The sequence below is a fragment of the Sinocyclocheilus rhinocerous genome, unplaced genomic scaffold (genome assembly GCF_001515625.1).
Source record: "Sinocyclocheilus rhinocerous isolate Xijiao unplaced genomic scaffold, SAMN03320098_v1.1 scaffold2515, whole genome shotgun sequence".
Classification (NCBI taxonomy): domain Eukaryota; kingdom Metazoa; phylum Chordata; class Actinopteri; order Cypriniformes; family Cyprinidae; genus Sinocyclocheilus; species Sinocyclocheilus rhinocerous.
In genome coordinates, this window is record NW_015637115.1 from 187,755 (window position 1) to 198,415 (window position 10,661).

At 37.2% G+C, this 10,661-nt stretch overlaps 1 protein-coding gene across 2 annotated transcripts in view; it reads left to right on the forward strand.

The window, feature by feature from the left end:
• LOC107748432 (Rab geranylgeranyltransferase subunit alpha) overlaps positions 1-10,661 on the forward strand; it is a 22,302-nt gene that overhangs the window by 1,664 nt on the left and 9,977 nt on the right. The window contains exons 2-15 of one of the 2 annotated variants that reach the window (XM_016563206.1): positions 722-745; positions 1,226-1,249; positions 1,339-1,449; positions 1,526-1,650; positions 2,571-2,758; positions 2,869-3,117; positions 4,037-4,120; positions 4,217-4,299; positions 4,381-4,476; positions 5,673-5,778; positions 5,915-5,966; positions 8,569-8,657; positions 8,773-8,861; positions 9,178-9,294. In XM_016563206.1, the coding sequence (XP_016418692.1) occupies positions 1,247-1,249; positions 1,339-1,449; positions 1,526-1,650; positions 2,571-2,758; positions 2,869-3,117; positions 4,037-4,120; positions 4,217-4,299; positions 4,381-4,476; positions 5,673-5,778; positions 5,915-5,966; positions 8,569-8,657; positions 8,773-8,861; positions 9,178-9,294 (1,392 nt within the window). In that variant the 5' untranslated portion in view covers positions 722-745; positions 1,226-1,246. Of the gene's footprint in view, positions 1-651; positions 746-1,225; positions 1,250-1,338; positions 1,450-1,525; positions 1,651-2,570; positions 2,759-2,868; positions 3,118-4,036; positions 4,121-4,216; positions 4,300-4,380; positions 4,477-5,672; positions 5,779-5,914; positions 5,967-8,568; positions 8,658-8,772; positions 8,862-9,177; positions 9,295-10,661 lie in introns of those variants that run through there. The other variant, XM_016563205.1, reaches the window with a different exon arrangement.

The window sequence follows — 10,661 nt, forward strand, 5'->3', positions numbered from 1 at the left end:
TTGTGGTGGTGAAAATACTAATGGCCTAAGACTTTTGCACAGTACTGTGTGTGTGTGTGTGTGTGTATAGTCAGTATATCAGTTTGCATTCCTTTTGCCATTAATTGTCCAGTGAGATTTTTGTCTGAAAACAGCCAGTGCTCCACACAGAGATCTGATCTCAGCATCATCCAGTCCGTGTGTGTGTTAATATATTCTTGCCAAGCAGCTTTTTATTTATTTATTTATTTATTATGATTATGATTATTATTATTATTAGTATTAAAGAGTTACAAATGTAACCGGGATACATTAGGACAAACAAAATTACCTAACTGATATCAATTCTAAAATAAAAAAATAAATCAAAAACAGAAATACAGTTAAATAAAAACATTACAATGTTTAAAATTACATTTAAAGCACATTTTATATTACCACAGCTTATTTATTTATTTATTTTTAATTTATTTTTAGATATTGTTAAAAACAAAGGCTTTTTTAACCTATAATTACAGTTATGTTCACTAAATTATAAAATCAAAATATAGAAATTAAGAAGTAATGATATAAATAGCAGATTAATATTTATAGTGATATATAAATATGTTTGACTGAATATTTAATATTCCTTTTAAAAAGATATGCCACAGGCGGCCAAGCTAGTGGACGTAACGGTGACGTACTTTTGAAGCGACGGAAGAGTTGTTTGTAGAACAGCTTGCATTTGTTACACGTCCAGCACATCCTAAAGTCAAAGACTGAGGTAAAACAAAAACACTCTTTGTCATATCAGGCTGTTTAATAGATATAATGTTAATTCCGAAACTCCACAGGTACAGTTTGACGCGTGTTGTGAAGCATCTACGATTGTGCGTCAATCTGACACATCAATCATTCCAGATGTGTTTAGATCTGTGATCTCTTTAGAGGGCTGCACTCGTGTTTTATTGTGATTTAAATGGTAGGAAGTGTGTGTTAACGGTATATATTACATTTCAAATGACATTGAAGTCTTTATTCATTGTCTCTTGGGTGGGTCATACCCATGCTCTCATAGAAATGGCATATGACACGTATATATATGTGTGTGTGTGTCTGTCTGTGTGTGTGTGTGTGTGTGTGTGTGTCTGTCTGTCTTTACACCTTAAAACAATCTAGAGCTTCACTCAAGCACATGCACACACAGTATCACTTTATTTATCACATCAGTAAAAATGAATCTGTACTGTTTTCCTATTTATAGATCTTCATCAAGTGGTGAAGTATGGTGAGTTGCTCTTTCTGTCAGTATTATGCCGTTTCCTCTGGCCTGCTCTCTGTATATTTGGCATCTGTCTCTTTCTGTGTTTTTGTCAGCACGGACGTCTGAAGATAAAGTCAACCGCGCAGCAGGAGGAGGAGAAGAGGAAAGAGAGAGAGAAAAAGTTGAAAGCGTTTGTGTCTGCTCGCGATGCCGTCCTGAAAAAGGTTTGTTGTGAATTGAGTGAGGTCAGGTTTGGAGCTGAAGTCTGTAACGGCTGAAGTTTCTCTGTCTCTGTCTCAGAGGAGTGCTGGGGAACATGACGAGGAGGCTCTGCAGTTGACTCAGCAGCTCCTGTCCTCAAACCCGGACTTTGCCACGCTGTGGAACTACAGGAGAGAAGTGCTCTTACACCTGGAGACCTTACGGTAAGAGGCCGCTGCACACCTATACACAATATTGGTCAGCACCATCAGCTAAAAAAAAGTCAGTGTACTGTCTCTAAATATTTCTGATACATGCTGACAATCTAGCGTTCACTTCAAATGAATGAATGGTTTCTGATTTTTCATCTACTGAATTGGTTACATTTTTTAGTATTTAGTATTTTGCCAATATAATATGCTTAGTGACTAGATTTATATAATATTTTATGTATAATATGCAAATCACACATGTATTAAATGCAAAATCCTTTTTTCTACTTAACATTTATATATATATATATATATATAAATGTAAATTATATTATATTATAGTACATTATATTATATTATATATGATGGAAATCACACATGCATTAAATGCAAATAAATAAAAAAAAAAAATAATAATTTGATCAACTTTTTGATTAAACAAATCAACTTGATTTTTCTTTCTGCCCAGGGCTTCTAAAAAAAATTTTATTCCAAGTCTTGTAATATTTTACTAATATAATGAAATTATTGACTAGATTTATACCATATTTTTATATTATGTACAGAACCATATTTAGGTTTTATATATGTATTAATTTGTAAATCCATTTAGTTTTTCTGCTGAAAATTAGTTTTTCTACTTAAATGCAGAAATTATGTAAAAAGTTTTCTCGTTTTAATATTTCTGACTGGTCTTTGAAATATTTCACAGCTTTTTTAATGTAAAAAAAAAATCCTAGTGTCAGGACATAGCAGTAATATTTAAAATAAACCCTATTTATTAACATTAAGAAAAAGTTTAAAAAAAAGAAAAAGTAAAAAAAATATAATAAAAATAAATAAATTGCCATAAAAAATGACAACAGCTGACCAAATATGACATGAAAGAGCATTTTAAAGACAGTAATATATTTTTTCTCTGCATCCTCTAGAGAGAAGGACGAGGTGCAGAAGCTGTATGAGTCTGAGCTGCACTTCATCGAGGCCTGTCTGAAAGTGAACCCCAAATCTTACGGTTGCTGGCACCACCGCAGCTGGGTAAACACGCGCCTGCCGCAGCCTGACTGGACACGAGAGCTCGGCCTCTGCGACCGCTGCCTCAGCCTGGACGAGCGCAACTGTGAGAGAGTCATGGACTGAACAAGATAGATATAAGATTGGACTTTGTGTTGTTAACATTTTTTATATTTCTCTTTGTCTGATGTGTATTTTTTCTGTTTCTTTCCTCAGTCCACTGTTGGGATTACCGGCGCGTGGTGGTAAAGGAGTCTGGTGTTTCTGCCGAGCAGGAGCTGCAGTTCACAGATCGTCTGATCGGCTCCAATTTCTCCAACTACTCCAGCTGGCATTACAGGAGCACGCTGCTACCTCAGCTCCACCCACAGCCTGTCCCTGACTCCGCCCCCAACACAAGCCCCTCCCCCACCACCTCACCTCAATTTCACTCACACAGAGTCTGTGAGGAGCAGCTTCTTAAAGGTACATTAACTCATTTAGACTTTCATACAGTGTAAGCAATAAGGCACTCGAGATTGTGCTTTAGCTTATATTCCATAATTCACAACTGCAGTTTTTTAAACTCTGAATTTATGGCACAGCAGTAGTACAGTTATAAACAAATGAGTAAAAACAGTAATATTGTGAAATATTGTTACAATTTAAAATTAAATATTACAACTTAAAATTAAATATGTAAAATGTAATTTATTCGTGTGATCAAAGCTGAATTTTCAGCATCATTACTCCAGGCTTCAGTGTCACATGATCCTTCAGAAATCATTTTAATATGCTGATTTGCTGCTCAAGAAACACTTCTGGTTATTATAAATGAGCGCGTTTGCATGCATGTTCTTAAGCCGATTATGGTCAATAAGCCGACAACGCACGTGGTCATGTAAATGCGGTAACCCGTTTTCTTTTATCGGAGTAAGGTCACAAACAAGGTAAGCATAAACCAGTTGACACAGGTCGTTTTTTGCCTCTTACCCTGATTTTGTGCAGCATGTAAACGCATTTCTGTCGGCTTATTGAAGTGCGCATGTGTGAAACATGACAGGAATGCATCGTTAGTGCAGATTTAAAGGGGTCATATGATGCTGCTAAAAAGAACATTATTTTGTGTATTTGGTGATTTGAGACTTTAGTCTTTGCAACTTTACAGATCTTCTTTATGCACCAAGAGCTTGTAACACTCCAAAGAGAAAGGAAAAATTGAAATCGCATCATATGACCCCTTTAAGCACTTCCAGGCAGAGTGAGAGTTTTGCAGTAAAGAAAGAAGCATCACAAACACAGATGAAATATTTGACCTAAGGTTGCCGCAGTTGAAGTAACTGAGTGAGCCATGTCGTAAGATTTCTGACTTGTTTGTTTTGATCCTCTGTGTTTATTTCTCTAGAATATGAGCTGGCGCATAATGCCTTCTTCACCGACCCCAACGACCAGAGCGCCTGGTTCTACTACCGCTGGCTGCTGGGCAGAGGTGTGTGTGAGTGTGAATGCATACAGTGTGTGTCTAGAATTACTATGCATTTGTGAAGACACTTCTGCTCATCCCATGCTGTGTGTGTGCGTGTAGCGGAGCGAGAGGAGATGATCAGTTGTGTATATGTCAGCCGGGAGGGACAGAGGGTGTCTGTCGCTTTCTCCAAACCTGTTCATGTAAGTGAATCCTGAGAGAAGTTCAGCTGCACTGTTTAACCACAATACGACTGAATGAGTGTCTCTCTCTCTCTCTCTCAGGCTCAGTCAGAGGGTCTGATGTTGGTGTTGGATGGGCAGCCTCAGCAGGTGGAGTGGAGAAGCGCCCACCCGCGTTTCCGTCACAGTCCTGTCTGGGTATCCTTCACTTAAGCCTCTCCAAGCAGCTTCACTTCCGTTCAAAACACATCAAAAATGTCATCTTTTTCCTCCTTTACTCACCAGTGCTTCTTTTTAAAGGAGACATATTATGCCCCTTTTTACAATATGTAATAAGTCTCTGGTGTCCCCAGAATGTGTCGGTGAAGTTTCAGCTCAAAATACTCCACAGATCATTTATTATATCATTTTGAAAATGCCTATTTTGAGTGGAAGCAGAAAAGTAGTTCATCCAAAAATGAAAATTTGTTGAAAATTTACTTAAACTAAGGCCATTCAAGATGTAGATGAGTTTGTTTGTTCATCAGATTTGGAGAAATATAGTATTACATCACTTGTTTACCAATGGATGCTCTGCAGTGAATGGGTGCCGTCAGAATGAGAGTCCAAACAGCTGATAAAAACATCACAATAATCCACACCACTCCAGTCCATCAGTTAATGTCTTGTGAAGTGAAAAGCTGTGTGTTTGTAAGAAACAAATTCATCAAAGCATTTTAACTTTAAACCATCTCTTGTGACCAAAATACAAGTCCATCATCCATAATAACGCTTCCTCCAGTGAAAAGTCCATCCTTTTGTTGTCTCTCATCAAAATTCAGCCACATATTTGTTTAGATCTGTTTTGGACTGTTTTCACTTGTAAACGTTGCTTGATCAGCAAAAATATTTTGAGTTAAAAACTTGATGTATGACAATGTTAACATCTCAATGATGGATTTGTTTCTTACAAACGCAGCTTTTCACTTCACAAGACATTAAGTGATGGACTGGAGTGGTGTGGATTACTTGTGGATTATTGCAAAGACTACAGAATACCCAAGACGTGTCAGCACCCATTCACTGCAGAGCATCCGTTGCTGAGCAAGTGATGTAACACTACATTTCTCCAAATCTGATGAAGAAACAAACTCATCTACGTTTTAGATGGCCCGAGGGTGAGTGCATTTTTGGGGGAACTATTCCTTTAAACCTGTATAACTTCTTTCTTCCATGAAACATAAAAGGAGACATTTAGATGAATGTCTCAAATGCTCTTTTTTTATATAATGAGCTCTTCCTTTCTTTGTAAAGCATATAACATGTATAGTTTTATTTATTCATATGTATAGTATGTATGTTTTTTTTAATTTATGCATACACTCGCACACAAGATCTTTAACTCTCTCTGTCAGCTGTGTGATCTTCCTCCCGGCTCCATCAGTGACATAAGTAATGAACACAACCTGACCATCCACTGGACAGAGAAACACACACACAGAGACTGTGCTCTCTACACAGGTGAGCGTCACTGACATGTGCATGTGGTGGAGTGTTTGCAGGGGAGATACAGCTGAGGAGGATTTTGTATTTAATGAAAAGAGGTGGATGAAGTTGCTCAGAGAGAGCAAGTGTAAACGTCTCTGTCATGTTTTAGGCTCTGCTGAAAGCTGGTGCAGAGACTCTGCCACTGATCAGGAGCTTTTCAGGTACTGCTGTGTGTCTGTATGTGTGTTCATGTTAAGAGACTGTTTAATTATTTTATTTGTTACTTTTTTTGACACAATAACTAAACCATTCATCTCCACAATTTAAAGATGAAGAGATTTCTTAAGATCAATACTGTGCATATGCAACAAACAATTAAATTAAGCCATTTTACTGTCAACACACACCTGTCCATGAATCTTAGCCTAATTAAAACACTTCCATTTTAAAGTTTGGGCACTTTTATGTAGCAAAGATGCATTAAATTGATCAAAAGTGACAGGATCTCAGGATCATTTATGATGCTACACAAGATTTCTTTCAAATAAATTATTTTGAGTTTTCTGAAGTTTCTTTTGAAGAATCCTGAAAAATGTAGGCGGATTCAAACTCTGTTCGACCGCATATGCTTCATCCACGAGCATTACTCTCTACGACCTGCGGCACTGCAGACACTGACTGACACTGTCCAAGATAACATGAACATGACACCAGTGTGTTTATTCTCAGCATTTTATTTAGACTTTCTCCTAATTGAATGAGTTTATTCTCAACATTTAATTTAGTTTTTTTTTCTCAAAATTTAACGAGTTTTTTCTCGAGATACAACAAATTTATTATCAACATTTTATTTAGACTTTTTTCTTGAAATTTAATGAGTTTAGTCTCGTATTATAATGACTTTAATCTCGAGATGATTTTTTTTTGTATTATTATTATTGCTTGGCCTTAATTCTCTTCCGTAGAACAGTTTTTTTTAATTGTATTAATATTTTACAATATTACCATTTTTACTGTATTTTTGATCAAATAAATACATTTAAAAAAATTTAAAAATCTTTCAGACCCCAAACTTTTGAAAAAAATTAAATATTAAAGTCTAAAAAATTTATTTTTTAATCCAATAGTGTCATAACCAGATACGATAAAGTAATACATGATATCAGCTATATGTAAAATTCTAATATTTTATGCAAACAGTACATTAAATATTAAAATTTAACATTAAAACATACCAAATTTATTTTGATACATTAAAGCCTCTTGTCCTATCTGTCTATGCATAAATGCTTTGGAATGTCATAAAGTTTTAATTAAACACTAAAACATATTGTTTTTTCTCAAGACACCGGAAAACCAAACTCTGAACTGCAAAATATAAAACATTTCCCCCACTTTATGGACTTTATCTGACAGGTGTAACTGATATGTTTTTGCTGCTGCACTGCTCCATTGTCCACATTCATGAATGGCATTTTTGTTGAACTCTGATAATTAGTTACTGTAGGTGATTAGTTTTTGAAATGGCACAAATAACCTCAGTACTATATGACAGATATCGCTGAAATAGGTGTCCTGAGAAATCTCAGCCCGGTGCTCTGTAAACGGCTGTCAGGGTGGTGTCCTTCCCCCGTCATTTTACAGATTCAGGTTTGCCACATATTATAATGTCAACAGTGAACATAAAAAAAAAAGGTAAGGGCATTTAATCAAATATAATTTTGATTAAAAACTACCCCATATATATATATATATATATATCTCATACATTTTGTACATACATTATCTAAGTTCTGTGTGAATAACTGACTTCTTATAGTGTGTATGTGTGTGTGTTACACACTTAAACTGTCACTGACAGCAACAAGTAAAATAATCACTTATCAGATTTAATTATTTGTTTGACAGTTGTTTGCAACACAGTTTTTTCACGTGTCAAACAGGTGTCGTGATGAGGAGAGTAATGTCTTACCAATGTTTGATTGTGTTGCCTAATTTATTACCTGAACTTAGATTAATTGCGTGTTTTTGTTTGTGTGTGTTTGGGTGTGGGTTTGTGTTTGTGTGTGTGTGTGTGTGTTTGGGTGTGTGTTTGGGTGTGTGTTTGGGTGTGTGTTTGGGTGTGTGTGTGTTTGGGTGTGGGTTTGTGTTTGTGTGTGTGTGTTTGTGTTTGAGTTTGTGTTTGGGTGTGTGTTTGTGTTTGTGTGTGTGTGTGTGTTTGGGTGTGCGTTTGTGTTTGGGTGTGCGTTTGTGTTTGTGTTTGTGTGTGCGTTTGCGTGTGTGTGTGTTTGTGCGTGTGTGTGTGTTTGTGTTTGGGTGTGTTTGTGTGCGTGTGCGTGTGCGTTTGTGTGTGTGTGTGTGTTTGTGTGTGTGTTTGGGTGCGTGTGTGTTTGGGTGTGTTTGTGTGCATGTGCATGTGCGTGTGTGTGTGTGTTTGTGTGTGTGTGTGTGTGTTTGTGTTTGTGTGTGTGTGTGTGTGTGTACTGGTTTATATATCCTGGTGGGGACTTAAACCTGACTACACACAGACTCATGGGGACTCGTGTCACGGTGGGGACCTACACTGAGGTCCCCACGGGTAAACAAGCTAATAAATCACACAGAATGAAGTTTTTTGAAAATCTAAAAATGCAGAAAGTTTCCTGTGAGGGGTAGGGTTGGTGTAGGGCAATAGAATACACGGTCTGTACAGTAGAAAAACCATTACGCCTATGGAGAGTCCCCACAAGGATAGCTGACCAGACTGTGTGTGTGGGTGTGTGTGTGTGTGTGTGTGAGAGAGTGTGAGGTGTGTGTGTTTGTGTTTGTGTGTGTGTGTGGCAGGAGTGAGCTGTCGGTTGAGAAGAGTTCAGTGTTACAGGCAGAGCTTCAGTCCTGCAATCAGCTGCTGGATCTCGAACCGCAGAACAAATGTAAGTGTGTGTCAGTGTGTTTTTATATGGGTGTGTGTTTTGTACATGCATACTTCACATTGCATTTGTATTTGCTGCCGTATCTTTTACAAAAGAAACTGTGTGTGTGTTTCAGGGTGTCTGCTGACAATCATACTCCTCATGAGAGCTCTGGATCCTCTAGGCCATGAGAAAGAGACTCTGGCACATTTTCAAACCCTTAAAGTGAGAATCTACGGCCACAACCTCAACAATGAGAGAGGCTCTGGCAGCAGGAAATAACAGTCAGATCATACACATAGTAGAGCTCAATATTAGGGTTCTGGAAATAAGAAATGCCTTTTAAAATCTCAGGACTTGAGTTATACTCTAATAATGTGCCATTCATGTCTGTGATGAATTACATGATGCCAGTTGAACACTGTTCAAATCACTAACCTCTCAGTACGAGCAGTAGTAATGGTAATGCTTGGCTCTGTAAACACCACTTAAAAGAAGGCAGTATAATTGTTCTTTTTCTCTTTCTCTCTGTCTCTGACAGGAAGTGGACCCGATGCGCTCTTCCTACTACAGTGACCTGTGCAGCAAGTTTCTGATTGAAAACACCATTCTGAAAATGGAGTATGCAGAGGTGCGAGTGTTTAGCCTGTCAAATAAGGTAAGAGAGCCCAACCCTGGTCTGAAAAATTCTTATAATTGTGTTATTTTACTTAAAACTATAATTATTATAGTTTTGAATTAATTTAGGTTTTTTTTAAGTTTTTTAAGTTCTCATTAAGTTCAGAAATTTTAAACAGTTGAAAAGTTTAAAATTTATCTTTGCAGTTATTAAGGTAATTAAATCAGATTTAAATCAGGTTGAAAACAAATTACCTTATTTTTTTCTCAATGCATGTTACTGGTCTTAATGTGAGCAATTCATACATTTTTTTTTTTTTAAATAAAATGTTTTTGACTTAATCTTTATTTAGAATGTCATAACGTCCTTGAAATTATGCTGCAGTTAATTACATACATAATTGTCTATATTATATAATATATATTGTGTTTTTGCTATTTTGTACATTGTCTATTTTGTATATTTGTATATTATTCTTTTTATTATCTATGTCCTGTCGTGTCACTGTCATTCTGTTGCACTGGAAGCTCCTGACACTAAAACAAATTCCTCGTATGTGTAAACATACCTGGCAATAAAGCTCATTCTGATTCTGATTCCGTTAAACCAGTTGCCTTTAGATCTGCCAATAATTTCAACAAATGTCAATAAGGGGGTCGGTCGGTTGTAGAATCAGAATCGGAATCAGAAAGAGCTTTATTGCCAGGTATGTTTACACATCCGAGGAATTCGTCTTGGTGTCAGGAGCTTCCAGTGCAGAAAGGACAGACATAGTGCAGACATTCTAATAATAAAGAGAATAGACAATAAATAAAAATAACAAAATGTAATGAAATATAGAGAAAAAAAATCAATAGATAGAATTATGAGTGTGCATATGTGCTATTTACAGATGAAAAAGTTTTGATAAGTTATTTACAGATGTACAGTCCCGAGGTGTGTTATGTGGTGTTCAGGTGGGATTATGGCCTGGTGTCTGGCTGTTCTGGTGCTCGGTGCTGTGTAGCGCCAGCCAGAGGGCAACTGTACAAAGAGGGAGAGGGCTGGGTGTGTGGGGTCCAGAGTGATTTTCTGAAGCCTTTTCCTCACTCTGGAGGTGTAAAGATCTTGGAGGTTGGGCAGGGGAGCAGCAATGATCCTCTCAGCAGTCCTGACTGTCCGTTGTAGTCTTCTGATGTCTGATTTGGTAGCTGAACCAAACCAGACAGATATGGATGAACACAGGACAGACTCAATGATGGCCAAGTAGAACTGTATCAGCAGCTCCTGTGGCAGGTTGAACTTCCTCATCTGGCGAAGGAAGTACAACCTCTGCTGGGCCTTTTTTGCAATGGAGTCTATGTGAGTGTCCCACTTCAGGTCCTGAGAGATAGTGGTGCCCAGGAACCTGAATGACTCCACTGCAG